The sequence below is a fragment of the Oculina patagonica genome, chromosome 4, assembly GCF_052425735.1.
Source record: "Oculina patagonica isolate OP01 chromosome 4, crgOcupat, whole genome shotgun sequence".
Classification (NCBI taxonomy): Eukaryota; Metazoa; Cnidaria; class Anthozoa; order Scleractinia; family Oculinidae; genus Oculina; species Oculina patagonica.
In genome coordinates, this window is record NC_135761.1 from 20,249,571 (window position 1) to 20,271,287 (window position 21,717).

General features: G+C 38.1%; 2 protein-coding genes and 1 long non-coding RNA gene across 5 annotated transcripts in view; 2 read left to right on the top strand and 1 right to left on the bottom strand.

The window, feature by feature from the left end:
• LOC144651821 (uncharacterized) overlaps window positions 1-12,960 on the top strand; it is a 13,003-nt gene extending 43 nt beyond the window's left edge. Inside the window, exons 1-11 of the mRNA XM_078511840.1 lie at window positions 1-25; window positions 478-561; window positions 920-990; window positions 6,288-6,337; window positions 6,809-6,872; window positions 7,744-7,836; window positions 8,112-8,165; window positions 8,714-8,775; window positions 9,320-9,448; window positions 10,955-11,049; window positions 11,581-12,960. The exon at window positions 1-25 is cut by the window's left edge and continues 43 nt beyond it. Of these exons, the coding sequence (XP_078367966.1) occupies window positions 1-25; window positions 478-561; window positions 920-990; window positions 6,288-6,337; window positions 6,809-6,872; window positions 7,744-7,836; window positions 8,112-8,165; window positions 8,714-8,775; window positions 9,320-9,448; window positions 10,955-11,049; window positions 11,581-11,666 (813 nt within the window). The 3' untranslated portion in view covers window positions 11,667-12,960. The remainder of the gene's footprint in view (window positions 26-477; window positions 562-919; window positions 991-6,287; window positions 6,338-6,808; window positions 6,873-7,743; window positions 7,837-8,111; window positions 8,166-8,713; window positions 8,776-9,319; window positions 9,449-10,954; window positions 11,050-11,580) is intronic.
• Window positions 1,127-5,844, top strand: LOC144652002 (uncharacterized). The gene is made up of 3 exons (XR_013570406.1): window positions 1,127-1,757; window positions 2,481-2,607; window positions 3,860-5,844. It is a non-coding gene; the product is annotated as an uncharacterized LOC144652002 (long non-coding RNA).
• Window positions 12,961-13,083: 123 nt separating the features above from the next.
• LOC144651906 (sperm microtubule inner protein 8-like) lies at window positions 13,084-20,521 on the bottom strand. Of its 3 annotated transcripts, none has more exons than XM_078511974.1 (8): window positions 20,209-20,521; window positions 16,687-16,748; window positions 16,498-16,556; window positions 15,283-15,356; window positions 14,507-14,625; window positions 14,007-14,071; window positions 13,783-13,815; window positions 13,084-13,472 (listed from the first exon to the last, which is right to left on the bottom strand). In XM_078511974.1, exons 1-8 carry the CDS (start codon window positions 20,465-20,467, stop codon window positions 13,448-13,450), a joined length of 696 nt encoding a protein of 231 aa, XP_078368100.1. In that variant the 5' UTR covers window positions 20,468-20,521; the 3' UTR covers window positions 13,084-13,447. The 3 variants fall into 3 exon arrangements, with proteins under 3 accessions (XP_078368100.1, XP_078368101.1, XP_078368102.1); XM_078511975.1 differs by lacking the exon at window positions 20,209-20,521 and adding an exon at window positions 18,970-19,352; XM_078511976.1 differs by lacking the exon at window positions 20,209-20,521 and adding an exon at window positions 16,843-17,532.
• Window positions 20,522-21,717: the final 1,196 nt, after the last annotated feature.

Genomic DNA, 21,717 nt, shown 5'->3' on the forward strand with positions numbered 1-21,717 from the left:
ACGTTGCTGATTGTTAAGACTGAAGGTGAGTACTGACAACAGAAGTTAGAAGAAAACTTAAGTATGGCACTGATTTTTTAAGGCGCTTCTTCGGAGCAAATTGAAAAGATCTCGTTCATGCTAAGTTAACACACAAAAAAAAAAACAGTACCGGTAATTGAGGTTGTTCTAAAATTGATTGTATCTCTCAAATGGCACCTAGTTTCAACGTCAATGTCAGTGTTTTCAATGTCAAATTGAGCTCTTCTTCTTGGACTAGAGCAGCTAGGAAAAATGAGTACAGATCTTAATGGTGCAAGTGAAATTATTCGGCTTCTGATCCACGGTTTTGGCATATTGCTCCGCTAACCCACTATGGTACCTCAAGCATTCCTTTTCGATTTCACCAGTTGTTGTATTATTATTATTATTATTATTATTATTATTATTATTATTATTATTATTACTATTTTTGATGTTGTTATTCTTATGTATCAGCTGTTGTAGATTTGGATTCTTCAAACTTTGACTTGGTGGCCTTGGACACGACAAAAGATGTTTTGGTTGAGTTCTATGCCCCATGTAAGGATACACTGTATCTAATTGAAATTCTGAATTGATGTTACTTAAAGCAGAAAATTTACTTGCCCTGACATATATACCATACTAGTACGCACTGACACTTTAATTTGAACACTCATTTAAGATCACAAAACGCTTAACTAATTTATGCTAATCAAATCTGTCACCTTTCTTTGTAGTTAAATTTGAAACAATTAAAACAATCATTTTTACTCAATGAAGAAGTAACAGTAAGATGTACTGTATTTTCTTGATGTATTACCTAATTTGTCTAATTTGCAGTTCTTACACTGCTGAGATTTACTTTTTGTGTACTGATGTCCATAAATATTTATTCCAAAAAATATTTTCTTTTCAGGGTGTGGCCAGTGTAAAAACCTTGCTCCTACTTATGAAAGAGTGGGAAATGCTTTTAAGAATGAACCAAATGTAAGTTTACAGGAACAATATAGGACTGCATAACTTATGTTTATATTTTATAGCTAGAGTATTATCTTTAAAAATTATTTCTCAGTCCCCCTCCTACCCTACCACAAGCCTTCCACCCAAATTACAATGCTAATAGCGGAGCTCCTTAGCGGCCCGTAAGGGCCGCAGAGCGGAGCACCATACCCATAAAAAAAAACACATGAAAAAAAAAAAACACATGAAATAAAATAGGTAACCTATGCATCCGAGTTTTCATGGTCATCATGGCTAGCGGCATGCCTCGCGGGCGCGTACGGCGTACGGTGTTGCGCACATCCGGGATCTTGAAAGGTCTTGACAACTCGCGCAGTACTGGCGCGAAATAATTTTGCAGTGTGAGGTCTCTTGGCAAAGAAATTTTCAAAATTACTACGTATTTTTAAATCCTATTCAGCTAGTCTGAAAGTTAGAACTTGAGACAAACATATTTATTTTGGCTCCTTGTTATGCCGATGACTACAAACGAGAGCAGGGTAAACTTAACTTCGAGGAAACAGGGTTTAAGCGATTTGCGACGGGAAAGAGATCGCGAGAGATCCAGAAAACCCGACAGAAAGCAGGCGAAAAAGTATAGCAAAGCGCCTGTCGAACCTGGTAGCAAAGTAGCGAAGAAAAGCGACTAAAATAGCAAGAGAGGTGCCGAGAAAACAGGCAAAGAAATAGCGGAGAACAAGGGAACGGAGATAAAACGAGCAGACGAGTGTACCTACTGCGGCCAACTGGTGAAGGTGAGTACAAAACTGCAGTGTTTCCGTCATTTATACGCAAAGCTGTAAGCTTATATTTACGGCACATTTTACTTGCTTTAGCCACTAAGCATTTGCTTGTGACATGAACAATGTTGAAAAATACTATTCGTTAAAATTCAGTTTTACCAGGTTTTACTGATCAAATAGGAGGATTTGATTATGTAAACAAATAATTGTTGGGCCTTCGAGTAACGAATTCACAAAGAATATTACTTCAACACATCTCGAAGAAAATCCCAGGGGGGGTACTCCGGCTTGTAAATGACGGGAATGATCGAATGGAGGCAAAATTCAGGACCCAAAAAAATCCCTAAGTCTTCCGACATTACCCAAAAAATCCCTGAACCAAAAATAACCCCCAAAAAAATCCCTTGTCAAATTACCCCTAAATTGCCATGAGGTGCAATAAAATAACACAAAGAACGCTCGTTTTGTTTATTCATCATACCATAAATAGGCCAAGGCCGCGCCAAGGCACATTAGTTCGTTTTTAATACCCAAAAAAATCCCCTATCTAAATCAAGATACCCAAAAAAATACTTGCCAAATTTTCCAACCCAAAAAAATCCCAGAATCGAAAATTTCAAACCCAAAAAAATCCTTCGATCATCCCCGTCATTAACAAGTTGAAGTAACCCCCCTGGGAAGAATATAAAGCTTACGATTTTTAAATGCTTGTGATATGATTATTTTGTTTTACAGTGCTGGAAGAGCAGCTGAGATGAGAATGAAAGTGATGTCAGTTTGCACGAAGCACCTGGAATTTCGTTTCGTTTCGAGTGAAATAGATCGATTCAGTGTATGCAGTTTATTGATATTCATGATGGAGGTAAAATTACTGTTCATTTAGTCAGAGTAAATAAACTTCAGCTTCATTACTTAGCTCTTTCGTTCCCAAATATATTAAATAATCCACTTGTCATGTAGTTCTGTTCACTATTGAGCGTTCATGTGGATTACATAACAATGTCACCAATTTTGAGATTTTGAGGTCTGTTTTGCTGGTTTCATTCAGAATGTCAACAGTAAATGTTATATTTGTCATAAAAAAATCACAATCTTGTTGTGGAATTTGGAAAATGCACACAACAAAGGTTAATGACTACTGGAAAACTGGAATCTTTGTGAGTAAATTCATGCCATTTTAGACACTGTATGCAGCTGTGCATGCAAACTTATTATTAATTAAATGTGTATCTTTAAAAATCTTAGTATTACTGTTAAGAGAAAAGCTTTTAAGATGTGGCAATGTTTTTCCTATGCATGTACATGTATATATAGGGGTAGAGGGGAGGGGGAGTATTTAAAGGCCAAACCTTTTAATTAAGAGGGAGTGTAAGGGTTTGCAGTGGTGCTTTGAGTTTATTAAAATATTTACAGTAGAACCCTGCTAACTCGAACTCTGAAGGGAAACGAAAATGAGTTCGAGTTAGCGGGGTTTTTCGAGTTAGCGGGGTTGATTGAATATTTTATTTGCCAAGTTAATAATTGATAGTTTACTGATTTTTAAGCACTTCAGTATACAGTACTGTGCAAATTGAACTTATCTTGCCAGAAACTCTAAAGCGACCACACATTCTTTTGTTAAGAGTGGAAAATGACTGTCAAATACATGATCTGTTCATTGCTATAATCAATGGGCAACCGTTGCGAGTTGCAAGTTCCGGAATTCGAGTTATCAGGGTAAAAAGTTTGACCCAAATTTTGTTCAAGGGAAACAAAATTTAGTTCGAGTTAGCGTGGTTTTCGAGTTATCCGAGTTCGAGTTAACCGAGTAAAAATGACTGAAAAGTGGGGTCAAATCCAAGGGAAATGGAAGTGAGTTCGAGTTAGCAAGGTTGTTCGAGTTATCCGAGTTCGAGTTACCGGGGTTTTTTTCTGTAGTTGACTTCGCAGTTATCAGTAAAAAAAAAATAGTCTGTGCTGATACATCTCTGTTAAATATATAAGGTATCCTTTCGCATCCAGTAGTTTTGCTTCACTTTATACAAGCTTGCGTTAAGTGTTTTGTTTTATAAATTATTGATATTCATGCCAATTAATCAATTTTAATTTAATCTGTGGCATTTGACTTTTTTCAGGGTTAACATGAGTTTCAGAGACACAAAAACAGAATGTGGACAAGGACATCAAAAGAAAACAGGAAGGATTAAGATTATCCAGCTTGATGTTTGGGTGTCTTCATGATGCCATTTTCAAGAGACTAGTAAATTACATGTAAATTGAAATCAAGAAAAGCTGCAAATGAGCAAAGTTTATATTTTAAATGTTAACGTATTTACAGTGTACTTCAGAAAACAACTTCTTGATTGACCTGTCTCTTTCACATCTTTTTAGATGTAACAAGGGCATTATGAAGTGATCTTTTTAAGAATATGCAGCCAAAACAGTAACAGCAGAAATGAATGGGAGTTTAAAATTTCTATTTTCAATGTTTTGGCTGGTAAGAAACCACATGTGACCAAGCTAAAATCTCTTTGGCCGGTTAACATGACCTGTAAGTGTCCAAATATTTTGAGCCCTCGACTACACAGGACTTACATGTAGTTGTCTAATTACTGTATATCATAAGATCTTTGGTTGATCTTGGGGGAGGTAGTGGAGTTAAAAAGCAGTGTAATAATTTGAATTTGGATTGGTAATGCTGAAACTGGTGGTACTGTAATTCTAAAGTATAGACGTTAAAATCGTGATTGCAAGCAATATGCAATACCAATTTCATTCTTATGTGTTGTATGCTGTGTACAATTTATAAGAACAGCTATAATGTTAAAATTAGTGAAATATTCTAAAGCCAGATAAAATTTGCAGTATCCATTAGGTACCATGAAGCAACCAAATTGTGACTCATTTGCTTACTTTGTGAACTCCATGACGAATGGGCAACATGACTCCACAAAAATGTGTACAATAAAGCATACAAATTTTTAAAAGAGCAGTTAAAGTATTGATGCTATATTTTTTTCTTGCATAGTTTTATACACAAGCAAACATGATTCTATTTTTTCTGCGTAATCAAAGAACAAAACTGAGTTTGAGACTCACAAACAATATTCTATCTTCCCAGAATTTTTTTTTTTTATTTCTGTAAGTGAAGTGAAACCCCTTAAGAGGAAGGGGACTCAAAAAGACATGTAAAAGTAAAAAAGGTGCTATCATCCTTTTTTTTGGGGGGGGGGGGGGGGGGTGGGATGGGGTTACAGAATGTCCCTTCTTTGCTTCCAGTTAGTTTCACTCCGGTTTGCTTGTAGTTAGGTTCACCCCTGTTTGCTTGCAGTTAGCTTAATTCATCCGGTCTGCTTGGGATTAGCTTTTACTCTAGTTTGCTTGTGGTTAGCTTTCACTCCGGTTTGCTTGGCATTAGCTTATGGCAATATGCTGTAAACCCTTTGCTACATGTATGACCTCTGCCATTTCCATTCAAAATTAAAATATAGGCAAATAGTGAAAATAAAAACGAATGAATGAAAAAAAGAAAATTAACCATATTCTTAATTTAGATGTATATTATTTCCTTTATACTCTAAATGTTAAGTGATTTGCTAATTTACCACGTGATATGCCTATCTACCCCAACATGCAGCCCTACTACCCCCTCCTTATCTACACGAAGGTTACATAATTACCCGTTTTGCAGCATAATTTCCCATCCAGACTTCTGGATCATAATGCTGTCGGTGGAATTAAAACGTTTTGATTGATTTTGTTTGTTCTCGGCTTATTTGGTGTTGCTGTATACGGTACTCCCATATAAGGGCTATACGGGTATGTGCTGCTCAACAGGGTGTGCCTTTTGCCTCTCTGACTCTGAAACAGGGTATACAAATCACCCTTTTGACTGTGGAACACTATCAAGTTTAGCTATGAAACTCCGCTCCTCTCATTGGTTTTTCTCCAAGCCACAGACAAAGTCAAGTGAGCGCTTTGTGATGTACGCTAGTGTTTTTATATCTATCTTCATATATTTTTCATTGTGGATATTGTCTGGAACAGGGTACCTATTTTGCACTGTTTGTCTGGAACAGGGTCGCAAATTGAGCCGTTTTTCTCTGGAACAGGTCCAGAGTCTCAGCGACTCAGTGGCACACCCCTTTAGTAAATTTTAGGTAGTACCTCTTTCCCCCCCCCCCCCCCCCGGGACACGGTAAAAAAAAAAAGTAAGTAACAATATTAATATTTATAAAAAAAACAAAAAAAACGAATATTATATTCTTAGCCTTAAAATTGTACAATGGCTTGAATTCAGGTTTCAATAATTAAAAGTGCAAAATAATTAACTGGGGAGCTACGCTTTTAGGCTTGCCTAAATCTATATATTAAGACACCCACAATTCGTACTTGTACACTTGTATACTTGTAAATAGGAGGGCCACGAGTTTGTTAGCTTTATAGCTATTAAGTGCTACCCTCTATAAATAAAGACGTTACTTACTTACTTACTTACTTACTTACTTACTTACTTACTAAAGTACGATAGTATGGTTTTTAATGGAAACATTCTTTTTTTAGTGTATTGTGGCCAGAGTAGATGCTGATAAAGAAAGAGTTTTAGGAGAAAAGTAAGTCTGTAGTCCTTCACTAAATGCACCCCTCGTGTAGGTGGACACTTTTCACTTGTGTATATTTAGTTATAGCCCCAGTCACGTAATCTGTCATGAGCAAACATCATCTACAAGCTGACACCTTTTTTGGTGCCAAGTAGGGCTTGGAAAAAAGAAAACGAATTACACTAGCTTGCCCTTTTCGTACAAGTATGATCTCGTAAATTTGGCTTTCCCTGGGTAGTTACGTGGTTGTCTATAGGTAAGTAGACAACTTGCCTCGACCCTTGCACATCGTGCAAGACAGAATGAAAAGTTTCTTGCCAAGCGGGAGAATCTACTTGACCACAAACAACTGGTAGGCACTTTTTGCTAGCCCTGCCAAAGGGTGTCTGCTTACAGAGTTTCCTACTAAAACAGTAGGCTTCCTGCAAGATATCATTTATTTATTACGTTTCAAATGGTAATTTTATTGTTTGCTTTATTCAGGTATGATATCAGTGGCTACCCTACTATTAAATTCTTCCCCAAAGACAATAAATATGGAGAAGAGGTTAATAATATTATTTAATTGTTGCAGTCTTACATTTTGTTACTAGATGTTTCTGCAGTTTTATCATTTTGAGCATTTTCACACATTTTACCTTATTATAGGAAATTAACGATACATGCATGATTCGCGTTAATTTCATTTAGATTAGCACGTTTACTATAAGCATTTAAGCAGACCTTTTCTTAAATTCTAGATATTTCTGCAGTGTAACATGTGTTAAGTCAAAGTTCCACCCAATAAACATTTTCAGTTTGAGCATTTTCACCCATTTTACCTTATTATAGGAAAATAACGATACATGTTATTAACGCGAATTTCAAAAATTCGCTTTTATTCTATTTATGTTGACACGTTTACTATAAGCATCTTTATACCATGCCATAGAAAATACAGCCAATCAGAATACAGGAAAGCCGTTGTATATTCGACGGTATTCAACCCAGCCTTCCCATAGTGCGCTGCGACTGTATTCTCGACGAAATTTAGTAAGCGTATTTTCTATGGCATGGTATAAAATAGTTACACAACACTTTCTCGTGGTTTTCTATGGAATATCCCACTTGTCACTTGTATTTTCTTGGCATACACACTCGCCTAAAGGCTCGTGTATATACCGAGAAAATACAAGTGACTCGTGGGATATTCCATAGTATACCACTCGAAAGCGTTGCATAACTAGTATAACCAGAACTTTTCTTAAATTTGTGTTAATTTTAATACGCGTAAATTTTGTTCGCGTTGTTAAAATACTTCGTTATATTCCTATAGTAAAAAAAAGCAAACAAATTTCTAGAACTGATAAAAAAGTAGCTGTTTTCAGCCTTGAACAAAGAGGCTTTAGTTGATACTGAATTTAACTTTTCTGTTGTAGTATAGTGGAGGTCGCAGTGAGCAGGACTTCATAGACTTTTTGAATGAAAAATGCAATACTAACAGAATTTCTGGAGGAGCAGTTAATATGCAGGTAAGATCTATCTGCTGGCTATCTAATAACTAACTTCTTCACATGCTGTAAGGCCCACAAAGACAATCCAATATAGAGTTCAATAATTATAGAAAAGCAACCAGTAAGCCTGTGAAATTCACTTTAAGTTGAAGAAAACTAATGTTTTAAGGAACTGCAATTATAGCAGCTTTTATTACTAAACTATCCTATTTTTGGTACAGGTAGTCTTAAGATACTTCAACCATTTAAAGTTGAAGACAAAATTTCAAGTTGTTTTTGTTTATTTTATTTAGGCTGGCAGGATCGATAAATTTGATGAGTTTGCCAAAACATTCATGACTTTTCCGGTAAGTGGCTGTAGTTTGTACTACAGTAGTTGTACATGAAATTATGTCAGTTAAACTTTCAGAGATTTCAACCCTCCCGTTTTGGCAGGTAACCTCCCGTTTAAGGCGATCGTTTCCGGTCTCTCGTTTAATTTTCACTCAATATTCTCCCGTTTTTAGTAACTCTCTTTTAAGCAATGAAAGTTAATCTTAACTAGTCGTTTAAGCACGATCCTTTGTCGTTATTCTGGGTACCTTAGGCTCCTTTTACCTTCAAGGAATCCTAGCATGAACCCGCGGTTGCGGTTTTGTCTGCGCGGTAATACCATGGATTACCTCGACTTCATGCAAGGTTTGCGTTCATTGGTGTGTGGTTTTTCAAGTCGTTTTATCCAACGTTGATGTCAAAATGCAGGAAATTGCATCTTAGAGGCTAAAATATTCAAAACCTTTTCCGAGGGACATTCCCCCAGACCCCCCTAGAGGCAGTGCTCGTGGCCGGTGGAATCTCTGAACTTAACAGTTACTGAGTAACCCCACACCACTGTTTTCCTGTTTTCTCTTTCAAGGACTGGCGTGTTGCAATCTTAGCAGAAGCTAAGTCCCTCATTGATGCACAAGAAAATCCCAAGTAAGTGGATACCAGCTTTTAGTAGCCCTTTAAAATCTGGACTGGATTAGACTGTTCACAGTACCTTATTATTCCGTGAAGTCGTATTCATGAACGTGTGCGAAAACTATATCCCTACCCGCGGGACTGACGGCGGTCAAACGACAAAAATATGCAAAAAATAAGAAAAGTACTTCGAAGAACGGTAAAGCTTTTCATTTCCAAAGTTTAAAGTTCGATACACTTAGTACGGGTATCCTGAGGATCTACTAAGTTTTTTGAGCTTTGTCCCGGACTTTGGCTCGGATCTGGAACATTTTAAAAAAGGTAAAAACACTCGTTTACCTGAGGAAATGGAAATATGTTTACATTCAGCATCTATTTTATCTATCCTTGCCCATACTAACACTTGAACGTAGTATGAACGAAATTCGCCGAATTAGAAAGAAAACACTGAAGCCAAACTATAGGTCCTATGGCCCAGCCGGCTAAGAGAAACAAAAGGGCTATGGGGACGAGAATGGTCCTATAGGTGAAAATAGGTGAAGTTTTGCACTCTCCCCAGTTTTCGCTCGCGTTCATTAACAAGATGGCGGTCCGTTCGTTCTCTACGACTTCACAGAAAAATAGGGGACTGTGAACAGTCTAGGTCTGGATCTACTAAAAGTCTGGACCTTGTAACAGCAGAGTCATGGTGAGTTATTAGTGATGGAAGAAGAAAATTCTGTTTCTAAGATTTCTAAGATTTTCTGAGTTTTTGGGATACAATGACTACAATGAGCCAATTCACAGATTTTGAAAATACAGCGGATTGGGGATTTGCTAAGAATTTTGGTCCAGACTCTTTATGTCAGGAAGTTAAAATGGTGGATTCTAAAACAAAGTTCAGATCACTTTAAACAAAACAAATTTTAAGTTTCAATTTGAAGGAAAAGAGTGGCAGATTGACGAATTAAAGGCCCCAAAAAATGCGTACCCCTATTCACTCCCCCCTCCCGATGGTAAACTCAATTTTCAAAATGTAAAGTAACTATTAAAATAGTTTCTGCTCCCCCTGCAAGATGTTTTTGCAAGTCTTCCCCCCCCCCCCACCCCGAATAAAAAACACACAGCAGAATTCAAAAACCACTAATAAAAAGTAATTTAACTAAACTACGATGAAAAATTTTCAGTTGAGAAAATCAAGTTCACTGTAAAAAAGAAAGGTTCATAGCTGTGCTCCGGCCTGCAGAGCCCTGGTGCAACAGATGACTTAGGGCCTGTTTACATGGAAGGCAGGTGCCCCGGCTAACCGAGTTACCCGGCTAACCGAGCTACCCTGGGCGAGCCAACTTTTCATACGTTTCTTTAGAGAACGCATCGAAGCATTTACATGCAAGACGGGAAACCCGCCTTGCCGGGGCACTCAGTCTGCTTGCCCGGGGCACCCTTCTAGGCGGGATAGCTTTTTGCCATGTAAACGGTTATGACCGAGCTATCCCGGCTTGCCGGGATAAGTCTTCGCGCGTGTTCTTAAATTAAATTTGAAGTTAATGGCATAAAATGCATAAATTCTCGACCCAAACAGTGCTATTTGATCAAAATTAGATCAAATAAGTTTTCTCTGTAGGCTGGAAAATTTTTCTTTGAGCAACAGCTAATTAATTCAAAATTTTCGTAGGAATGATTATCCTAACTCACGAAACAACAAATTTAATTTCAATTTGGCGGCCAAAGACTGTAAGTGAAATTTCGATTGGATTCCTCCATAAACGGACGTACTAAAGTTCTAAGTGCTTCCACATCAAAATAAAACAGGTTTGAAGACGGCTAGCCTCGATTATTTAGTAAAAAGTCATATTTTTCTTCATTCATTTGGAGCTACATGGTTCAATGACGCTGTCTCATCCCGGGTAGAAGGGCTGTGAATTCTGCATGTTAAGGCGGGCTATGTTTCATCCCTTCTAGCCAGGTAACTCGGTTAGCCGGGGCACCCTCCCTCCATGTAAACAGGCCCTTACTGTTGTCTCTCGACAACTTGTTTAACTAGTGAATGCTTTTAAGAGCTGGGCACCCAAGATTTCTTACATATTAGAGCCTTTGGGCACCCTGCAGTTATTCTAATAGCACAGCTTTGAGGTTGAATCTGGTTTTTATCAAGGGTTAATAACTTATTTGTGGCAACTAAAATTTGTTTCTAAAACACATAATTTTTTTCCAGGAGTGCAACCTATTACATCACAGTCATGGAGAGCATACTGAGCAAAGGAGATTCCTTTGTCGCTACTGAAATTGATCGCTTGGGACACCTTCTTAGTAAGACTTAATTCCTTTGTTGTTCTCATGCCCAGTTGTCAGTCAAACATCAAAGTGTCAACAGCTGACAAATAATCGGTGCATTTTCTACAATGACCAGTGATACATGTTCAAGACAGAGCTGTAGCAGGGTTAAATATACTGGGGGCACATCATGAGCAAGGGAGGTACAAGCTTGTAGGGGCTGGTCTGGGGGGTATGCTCCTGCACAATATTTTAAAATGATTAAAGTTGAACCCGGTAACTCGACCTCTGAAGGGAAACAAAAAACAATTCGAGTTGACACCTGGTTTGCAAGTTAACCAAGTAAAAATGACTGAAAGTGGGTCCAAGGGAAATGGAAGTTAGTGCGAGTTAGCGGGGTTGTTCGAGTTATCCGAGTTCAATAAAGTTACCAGGGTTCTACTGTAATTGGCATTTATAGTTATCAACTTAGAGTTACTACATCTGAGATAACCTAAGCACCATTGATTAAATTATGACTGCCAATTTTCCATCATTGTTAACAGTTGACATAATTTTCTTTTTCAGATGGTGCCATTGATGCCACTATGAGGACGGAGATCGGTATTAATCTCAACATCTTGAAACAGTTCAAGGCCAAGGCAGAGCTGTAGAATCATCAACCCAAGTAGTGTGTGACAGCTGCCTTATGTCTGCCTTGTGTCAAAAAATCCTAAGTAGTTCACTATCCTGTTCTTTACCATTTTTCTGCATAAACATTTAATTTCTAGTAAAGTCAACACAAAAGGCTGCATGCAGTCATAGCATGAACAAAATCAACATTTTAAGCAAGATGTTTCCACCATGGGGTCACCATGTACCGTTGCTGAATTTCATGGATGGGTAATAAATACAAAGGCAGCCAGATGATCTGCATTTTTAGAAAAAAATAAATTTATGAGGAATTTAGTTGGTTGTAAATGACTGTTTCACTTTAATTAACCCATTATTCCTCTTGTAAGTACAATTTTAAATAATTTGAAAACACCTCAGATACCAGGGTTCTACTGTATTGGAATTTCAGTCAACTTACTTCACTTTAGAGGCATGGTTGCCTTAATGGTTTAACTGTGACTCACATTAAGATGGGCTATTGTTTTTTTAGACTGGCCACTGTCCTGGTATAAAATCCTGGAAGGATGGGGGAGCGATAGTTAAAGTAAATTAGGGAAGCCTTATTTGAGCCATATGTCCCATATGTACTGCCTGAGCTTATCTGTTTCTGTTGCATTAAGCGGCTAGGAGTATTTCTACTCTCCCCTGAATGGGATGCTAGTCCATCATAGGGCACCACACCCCACCCCCCACCCCCAAGCATTAGGTCATTGGTACCCATTTATACAACTGGGCGGAGAGACATTATGAGAGTAAAGTGTCTTGCCCAAGAACATAACACAATGATTCCAGCAAAAGGGGGGGGGGGGAGGCAGGGATATACCCTTGTAACTACATAGGTATGTGATGTGCTGCACCAAAGGAGCTCAAAGGGTATGCATTTCAAGCTATTTTGGTCTGAATTAGGGTATGATTTTGACCAGTTTGTACTGAAATAAGGTATATGGTTTATTGCACATTCTGGTCAGGAATTCTAAATTATGTATAATTCTTGGAATGTTTACGAAACCCTTAGCAGTTCCTGGTTAGGGTCTGGTCTGAAAGAGGTGTTGAATGGTAAATGCGAGACTTTGCGAGACAGTGGAACTGATATCTTTTCTGCGATCCCGAGACCTTTTAAGCCTTGCAAAAGAAATCAAGACTCTGAGGAAGGTATCAAAGAAAAATTGAGGCAACGATACCCCTAAATTTTAGCTAAAATTTTGCAAGATATGCATTTTTTGAAGGAACATTCACCACCCCTTCTGAAATATGGCGGGGAAAATCACATATTTTGATCTTAAGGGTAAAGGGTTTCACAGGGGCCATCCCACCTAAATTTTCCTTCAGTTGATGGCCAATGCAAAAGCACTTTATTATAAAATACATGTAAAGACACTATAATTAAGAACTTACAAAAATTAAGCTGCAATGACACAGATGTGATACTATCTTTTTATTTACAAACAATGACATCTTTGAAGTGATATTTTAATATACATGTATACATCTATCACCATTTTCAAATATTTTGCTTATCTCAAACTTTACCAAAATATTGCATTTCTATCCAAAATCTCCAATGTCTGTGAAACTTTTAATAATGCATAGCATTTTTATTCTTATTCATACAGCTGAAAATCCACTCTGGTGCAGAAGTAGTTTAAGTGAAAGTGAAAATCTGTTAAAATTGAAAGCAGTAGCCAGGGAAGGTAGACCTGGATTTGGTCATTTTAGGTCCTTTTTTTTTTGTTGTGTCAAGCTCAAAACCAGAGTTGTTTATGCCAAGCTTAGAATTCCTTCACCGCCAGTGCATTGCTCTAACACTGTAAGAAAAAACAGTGTCAATCAACAGCATTATTAATTATTAACAGCATTGTAACTTGGCTACAAAGGGGTCTTGTGAGGGAGGGGGTGGGGTAATGACATGTAATATAATCCTGTCCCTGTGGGGTAGAGACATCAAGTGGTTAAGCAGGAAACAGATAATCAAGAGAGGACCTAAGCTAAAAGTTCATTTATTATAACAATTCTGTATATGACAGAAAATAAAGCAATGGTATTTATTTTCATAGTGATGAAATGATAGGGAAATTTAGCGGTCTGGTTTATGAAATGTTTACTAAAGAAATTTACCTGGCTCGTGGGTGTGCATCACGATAACGGCTACTGTAAAACAAAAAGAAAAACAAAATTGATATCAGCATTGGTATGGCAAGAAGGTGGAGAACAAGGAAATTTTGTTTAAATAGAAAACAGTCAGTGTAGTACTTTATCAACATCCAACTAAAAAATAAGCCCCACCCACCCCACCCTGTAAATCCTGACACGCACAATCAAACTTTATTTGTGTAACTTACTAGATTGTTGCTGGAATTGGACGCTGTCCCCTTGTGTCTATATAGGGCTCCTGTCTGAGGGAGTACTGTATAAAGGAAATTGAAGAACATACTTTAGAAGATTATTTTACATGATTCCTGCACTTGTTTATGAGAGTTGACCTGGTATTGGCTAATTATTTCATAAGTTGAATGAACCTGGTTCCCAGAGGCTATCTAGGATACAGGTCTTTTTTCATAACGCATCTATGATTTGTGCAACAATTATCATTATTAAACAGAATTATTGTTTCATTTTTCAGATTCGTTCTCTGAATGAAGTGACATTTAGGGACTGTTTATTTTTATGGGGTAGGGGGCTGAAGGGATTTGATAGATATTTATAAGTGCCTGTTAAATATAATCCCCCTCCTTATTAGAAATTTTTACCCAGGTCCTTCATCAAAAAAGATGAAAAGGATACTAAGGATAACAAAATAAGGATAGTGAAGGATAGCGAAATGTGATTGTTTTTTACTCACCCTCCATGAGCCAGTTTCCCTTGGTGACAAATATCTTGTAGCATAACCATTGAACTTCATCTGGTCAGCTGAATACTTGAGATATGGTTCAGGCATAAACGCGAAGGGCTCTGATGGCTCTGATGAGACACAGTGGTTAGCCAGTGATTAATTAATAAATTCTCCTCTTTTTCATAGAAAATTCAAGTGGGTTAGTAATGAGAATAAAGCACTTAATCATTTTGGTATAAATTATTATGTGTTGACTGAAAATGGCATTCTATTCAAATTAGCAGTAGGAAGAATTTGGATCCTGAGAATAGAGCCAAAATAATGGATAATTGCCACTTGCTACCTCAATGGGGGGATGGGGAAGGTCCCCTCTTGTTTATTCTACCTTTCCCTCCTGATTCCGGGGCTTTTGAGTTAAAATTATTAATAACTTATTGAATAAGTGAAATGGCTTCTCTGAAACCCCCGCCCAGTTGCTTTCCGTCCTTTATTTTTGCCATGTTTCCATCCCCTTTCTAGTCTCCTTGGGCTCGTCACGCAATGCTCCTAGAGAACGTTGCGTGACGACCCAAATGGCTGCAAAGGAGACTATCCCTGCACACTTTCCATAACGAATTTTAAAACGTGACCACCCCTAAAACTGCGTACTAGCTTGATTGTTGGCTTCGTTTTCAAGAGATACTGGGTTAAACGAGGCAAATTTCCTGTTAGCTGACATTTCAGGACCGGTGTTGTTCAGTGCTGTCATGAAACCAAAACTGAATACAATCAAAGCCTTCACTTACCATTTGGAGGAAGAGGGGAGGGTTGTTTCTGTGACTGTGACGTCATAGAGCGCTTCAGAAATTCCGCCATACCTCTGTGGGAGAAATCGTTGACTTATTAATTTTTTTTACATTTTATACATTTCAATTTTTTTTTTCTCGCAGAGACGAGAATGATTTAAAATTTAAAAGCAATTTACTTCAGTTTTATACATAAAAATCTTTTTTACTAGAAAAAGAAACGTTAGCCTCGCTTCTTACTTTAAAAAAAAAACGCTTAGTTTCTAAAGAAACTACGTTGAAGTCCCTCGGCAGAAAAGCGAAACAGTTCATCTTGTAGCGCTCGAAACGTGAATTTTTCAAATTCACTTGGACGGTTTTTTTGATAATCAACTTCAGGGACACTTCAAGCAGAACTCATTAATAATCTGCTAAGTGTCTAGCTTTATCTTATTAAACACAGTTTTTATCTACTTTCCAAGAAAAACTGCAGGTCGGAATTACTTGTAAGCTGTAAGCCAATCAGGGCAATGCGCCTCGGGAAAAAAAAACGCGACGATCTTGCAATTTGACAGTAAAATTTGATAGCGCAAACTTACCCTCAGTTATGTGAACATAAGGAGCATAGATCACACGAATAGTTTTGAAAGATTTGTTGTATACGAAGAAGTTTTACTATTCACCGAAGTTTTTAAACCAGAGTCCGTTGTCATTGTTTGTCTGAAGCCGAATATTTTGATTTGACTTTTAAATCGCGCGTACTGTCTTTGCACTAATCTGATAAGCTGGCTGTTTTTGTTCTGGGAGATCTAGCGTTCCGTACAAATTTTACTGTCAACAGAAACACCAGTAACAGTAAACAAACTTATTAAATCATAGATTGAAGCGCTTTTCTCAAAAATGGAAATAAAACGAATAGCCGATGATTTAGTAAAAGTATGAAAACTTCGGGGATCTTTTTGGGAAAATGTGCCGGGAACACTTGACCTAATTGGATAAAAGGTTGCCGCGCACACTTGCACAATAGTAAATAGCCGACAAAAGTTTTGCACGGATATTATAATTACTGATTTTTCTTTCGCTGCCGATGTTTACCGCATAGACGGTCTTACAGACGTGTGTTTAGAGAGCAAAACCATGATTTTCTTTTTTAAATGTTGATATATTAATAGCCTTTTTTTACCAACCCTTAAAAAGCGCAATCGCAGCGTGCAACCTGTTGATGAGCTCCCTTACCCTGACTCGATGGGTTGGTACGAAGTGGACTGAAGTTGTCTGCCCGTCTCGGTTATCCGCTGAAAAATATAAAACAAACATTCTTTTTAAGAATAAAGCAGTTTTTCACAAAGTTCGTACCCTATGACACTAGAACAGCCCAGAACAAACCGCATTTTATACCAGGGAATAACTGTGATATCGACTTACCGTGCCTGACAACGACTTGTCAGCTGGTCTGAACAGCGTGATAGTGCTACTTCTAAAATCGTCTGCAAAAAAAATATTGAAACGTAAGAATGTTTAATCTGTTGCGCGACAAAGAAGCTTATCTACCTTCATTCCTTTTAATCTGAGTAACTGTACCCCTTGTTAATGGAGTTGTCGTGCGCGAGTGTTCTTCAGGTAACTTATGGCCTGCCGTATCCATGTCCATTCGTCGGAATGTTGGTAGCATCGGGTGATAAAGCCCTTCTTTTACCGACGCCAGCATGTTGGATCTGTTCGTGAAACGCGGATGCAATCTTGTTTGCGCCAAAGTCGACATCGCGAGTCTCAAAACACGCTCAGTGCGACCAGACCGAACAGAGAAATTTGCCGAGTTACCAAAGATTGAAGATCGCGGAGTCTATAAATACAAAAGGCTTTTCCCTTTGTTCGCACCAGACCCGGGACCAGCGTGTGTTGACTGTATGCACTTTACACTCTTTAGAACTTTATTTAATGGTTTCCGGCTCTCGTCCAATCAGCGACGCGCAAGGCTTTTGTGAGGTATTCAATCTGTGACGTATAATGGGGCTCTTTTGTCAATCAAAGTTTGTAAGTAGTCAATTAGCTGTCAATTTTCACCACACTTCGAATTAACAATGTATAGAATCACTCCAGCTCTATAGTGCTTCGCAGAAAATTGCGTAATTTATTTGAGTGGTCACGTCCTTGACATTTTGAAGGTCAAAGAGACTTGGAAGGTTTTGTATTTTTGAGTAAGTTACTGGCCAGAGTTAATTATCAGCCTCAGGGAAGTCGTACTTTAAAGTCATATACCGAGTTAATAAGCTGTTGTGACAACACTGAAGTTTATATTCAACTATAAAAGAGGTTTCCGAAGTAAATTTGCATCGAGACATTCAGTTGATCGAAGCTTTTTTTGGCGTGAAGAGCTTTATAACGCTTTAACTCGTCTTTATTTTACGTTGGAAAAAAAGTTTCCATAGTTCTTTTTCAGGGAAACTGAACATTTAGATTGTGTTTTGAAGACTTGTAAACTCGACTTTTAAAAAAAAATTAAAGCGCCATTTTGTGAAGGATAAGTGACCTTTGCAAGTGTAGGGAAAATATCAATACACTTATCTATCACCACAATACTAATTTTCCGCAAAAAGAATTCAAGCGATGAAAATTTAACCGGCAATTTTGTATACTGTGGAAACGATTGAAGCGATTGCATTGTCTAGCCATCCGCAAGAGGTCAAAATGTCAAAAAATTCCATTCTCAATTCTCTTATCAAAGGATTGTCCATGCAAAAACTCACGATATGAGTAAAAATCTTCTTTGGTACAGCTTCAACTCTGTAGTTTACGTTTGACTATTGATTTCATGTATGCTACAAGTTTGAAAAGGTTGTACTATAAAGTGAAGAAAATGTTAGAATGTTTTCATGACAGAATTTCAAAACTCTTCCAAGTGACCCTGCGGGACCTGTGGTATAAATGATATTTCGAAACAAATTTCTTCTTTTCACCCAACATTTTTTGCCAAAACTTTCTTCCAAAGAGGCAATGTATGGTTTTCGAACTACATAAACTCCAAACTGACGAAGAAATACATAGCAACGCATCGCGCGCGCGCGAGGGTCACGAATTAAACTATGCGCGCGCGTGGTTGCTATGGTCTGTTGTGTTGTCACTTGTATCATTTCGTGAAATATTGAAGAACTCAAATATAATTCTGAACTAAGCGAGTTTACGATTTTGATGACTTCAAGCTATGTGCAATAAGGATAATAAAATAGCAAGATTATTAAAGGAGACTTTCATAACTTCTCATTGTAAAGCTTCATTCATCGTAGATCGGAGTGAATGCTGTGAATGAATTTGACCCAAATCTAAATAACTTTCTTATTTAACGTTATGTGTTTTATACCAAATATGTTATTTACTTTGTTTTGTTATTTTTGATAGGAAATCAAATAATTCTTAGACTGCTGCAGTGCTAATTAAGTTACGGATGTGCAACGCGCATTTCGAACAAAAGATCGGATTTTATATTAAAATACTAACTGGTTTATAGACAGAAACAAGTGCTAAAGGCGTTATTTCTCGAGCGTGTATGAACAGAATAACCCACGAGTAAAAATATCCTGGAGATATACTTAAGTTGGAAACTTACACCAAATTTAACTTAACGCTATTAATTGTTCTACGTGCTATTACATAGAGGTGTTATCTGCGATACAGAAAAAGACTGCAAGGGCAATAATTTTCAATATTCACCGGCTTGTCTCGAGGTCGAGTTCCTGCAATGCTCAATCGGCATTTTACACAGTGTGCTGTCTCGATCCATTTGTCGATAAGTCGGTGGCTTCGGATGAATCATGCCTTCCTTCACTGCAGCTAGCATCCTCCGCGGAGGCGAGTAGCCGTAATCTGTCCCGTGCGGTCGGACGGCGTCGTGTTGACTAAATCTGATTCCTTGACGGTCGTAGTAACGGCTACTCAGCGCGAGTTGTAGATGACGCGACATTTTTGCGAGCTTAACTCTCGTCTCTTCGATCGCTGGCTTGACTTGAACCGTGTCCGAGAAGTTGTTACTAAAGCGTATAATGTAACTAAGTGCGTGTTATGTGAATCTCTTTTGTTTTTGCTCAATGGGACATTATGCTAATTCGGTGCAATCAATCTATCCGCGCAGATCATCTGGAGAACTGGCACTAGTAAGCCCGCACGGAAAGGTCGTATCCTGTTCACACGATCGCAAAAGAAACATGTTTGGTTAAGCTAGTTAAAAGTGGAAAACTGGCAAGAGAAAACTGAAAAACCGAATTTCGTACCGGTTTAAAATAAACTTCCACGTGCGATTTTATTATATTTTTATTTTTTTTTAAGTCAAACCTCGTTGTAAGCAAAATCAGATTTGACAGAAAACAACAACAACTTTGGCTTCGGGTATACTAATATACAGTGACTCGGAGTAAAAGGCTAAGCTAGTCAGTTTTTACGTATTTGCGCGTGCTTTCATACGCATACACCATTCACCGACTTCGGAAAAGTATCAAAACAAAGAATTCAAACTTCAAAATACGCTTAGGGCAAAATGGGGAAAAAAGGAAAATAACACCATTTTGTGTATGTAGGGTTGTTTGCTGATCATTTGTTTCTCGTATTTTGAAATTTCGTTTAAGCTGTTTGTTGCATCAGTTAAAGGGACTGTGCTACGGCTGTGGCACAGTGAAACAATCGCTGTGAAACTAAATGTTTGCAAAGAAATTAATACTATGATTCTAAATGACAAAACCATAGCGTCTTTTAAGAGGTTATTTTATATAATTAAACGAATCTGATAGCCATTCCCTATGCCTAAGTTTGCCTAAAATCCGTAACACGGTCCCTTTAACCATGATTTATTCGCAACAGTAACAAGTAAAACAACTTTGTTGCCAAGGAAACACATTTCAACTGTACGATACATTTCAACTGTACGAGAATTAAAACGTGATTGTATCTCATAATTACCTCTGCTACATGGCGTTGAATGGCGCGAATGCTCATCTGTTAGCTTCCTCGACACATCATCCATGTCCATGCGTCTTAAAGTTGGAAGACACGGGTTATACAAAACTTCCTTGGCCGATGTAAGCCGCCTACGCTTGGGACCCAAAACCAACGGTGTGCTCGGCGCATGTGAAGGCAACCCTTCTCTAGAGTAAACGTCCAAGGTCTTTCGTCCCACAGTACATGGTTCAGCCCAACGTGTGTGGTATTTTGTAGCCATTGCGTTGAACGGTTTTTCTTATTGTTACAGACAACAAACTGTTTGTGTTGTTTTACGAGCTGAAATGCGCTGGAAAAGGAAGTTATCAGCTGTATTTAAACAGTGATTAATAATATATGAGAATAAGTCGGTTGTTTTTCTTAACCAATTTTTTAGGCCAATAGCTAATGATGTTATCATTTTCTGATAAAGGATTGAAAGGGTGAATAAAAATTTCTTTTTCAGTAAAGAGATAACTACCTTCGAAGTATTTTAGCCGATCTTCAGAGCGTAGATAAAAAAAAAATAGCTAACGGGTATTCAATTTGCGCATCCTATCAGTGTTGATTCTGGAATGACACTTGCATCGGCATAAATTTGGGCTTAATGCATACTGAAATGATGTACAGAAACTGGCAGGTGGAATAACATATGAGTGCCTTGTCTATAATTAACTTGTACTGCCACTGTACATATTCCTTTATTTTGTGTTATGGCAGCATGACAGCATTTTTCATGCAAACAGTGCCGTCTACAACAAATGTTGCAAACAGCCGCTGCGGTCACAGGACGCGCATTTGCCGTGGGGAAAAATGTGACTTTTTACAAGTGTGACCGAATCTGACTGTAAGAGTGGTTTCTCCTTTTGCGGCATGGAACACTTCGAGATCAGCTCTGCAACATCCGGGGCCCGTCTCCGAGAATAGACTGAGCCCGCGGTTTTTCTTCTCGAAGTTGCTTAGCAACATGGCATGTCGTCATTGTGCCATGCTGACGTACCAGGGTTTTATTGGATAGCAGGAAGGTTTGCCAAAACGGCACTTTTCCCCCGACTTTAGAGAAGACTTCGGAGGTCTCTTAGTTCACCGAGCATGAAGCGAAAAAGAGCTAGAGGGCGAGTGGAAAAATGACCGTGGGAAACCTTGGTTCTATACGCGCCATTCCCGCGCCTTTTTCACGCTAAAGTTAAAATAAAGTACATTTATTAATACACGGTTGTGTTTAAAGTGCCGTGTATAAGAGACACAAATGTGAAACAATCATAACATATTTAAAAATACCATTTGGCAGGAGACTAACCAGTTGCATATATACAAAACGTGTAGGGTTGAATTCGTATTTGAATTTGATGGAGAAAGTGGATGCAGTTGATGTCGCGCCATCCCCATCCCCAGGGCCACGCGCTTTTTTCAATTTTATGACGTAATGGCAGCCCTTCGTTAGTGACCAAAAGAAACGGAGGCTCTGGGAACGCGCATGAGAAGGCATAC

Excerpts from the sequence above, each read along its gene's own strand:
- LOC144651906 (XM_078511974.1), bottom strand. The coding sequence starts at position 20,467 with ATGGCTACAAAATACCACACACGTTGGGCTGAACCATGTACTGTGGGA. Across the intron at positions 16,749-20,208 it reads TTCAACGCCATGTAGCAGAG|ACGATTTTAGAAGTAGCACT; the intron begins GTAATTATGAGA and ends TTTTTTTTGCAG. Across the intron at positions 13,816-14,006 it reads CCAATTCCAGCAACAATCTA|TAGCCGTTATCGTGATGCAC; the intron begins GTAAGTTACACA and ends TTTGTTTTACAG.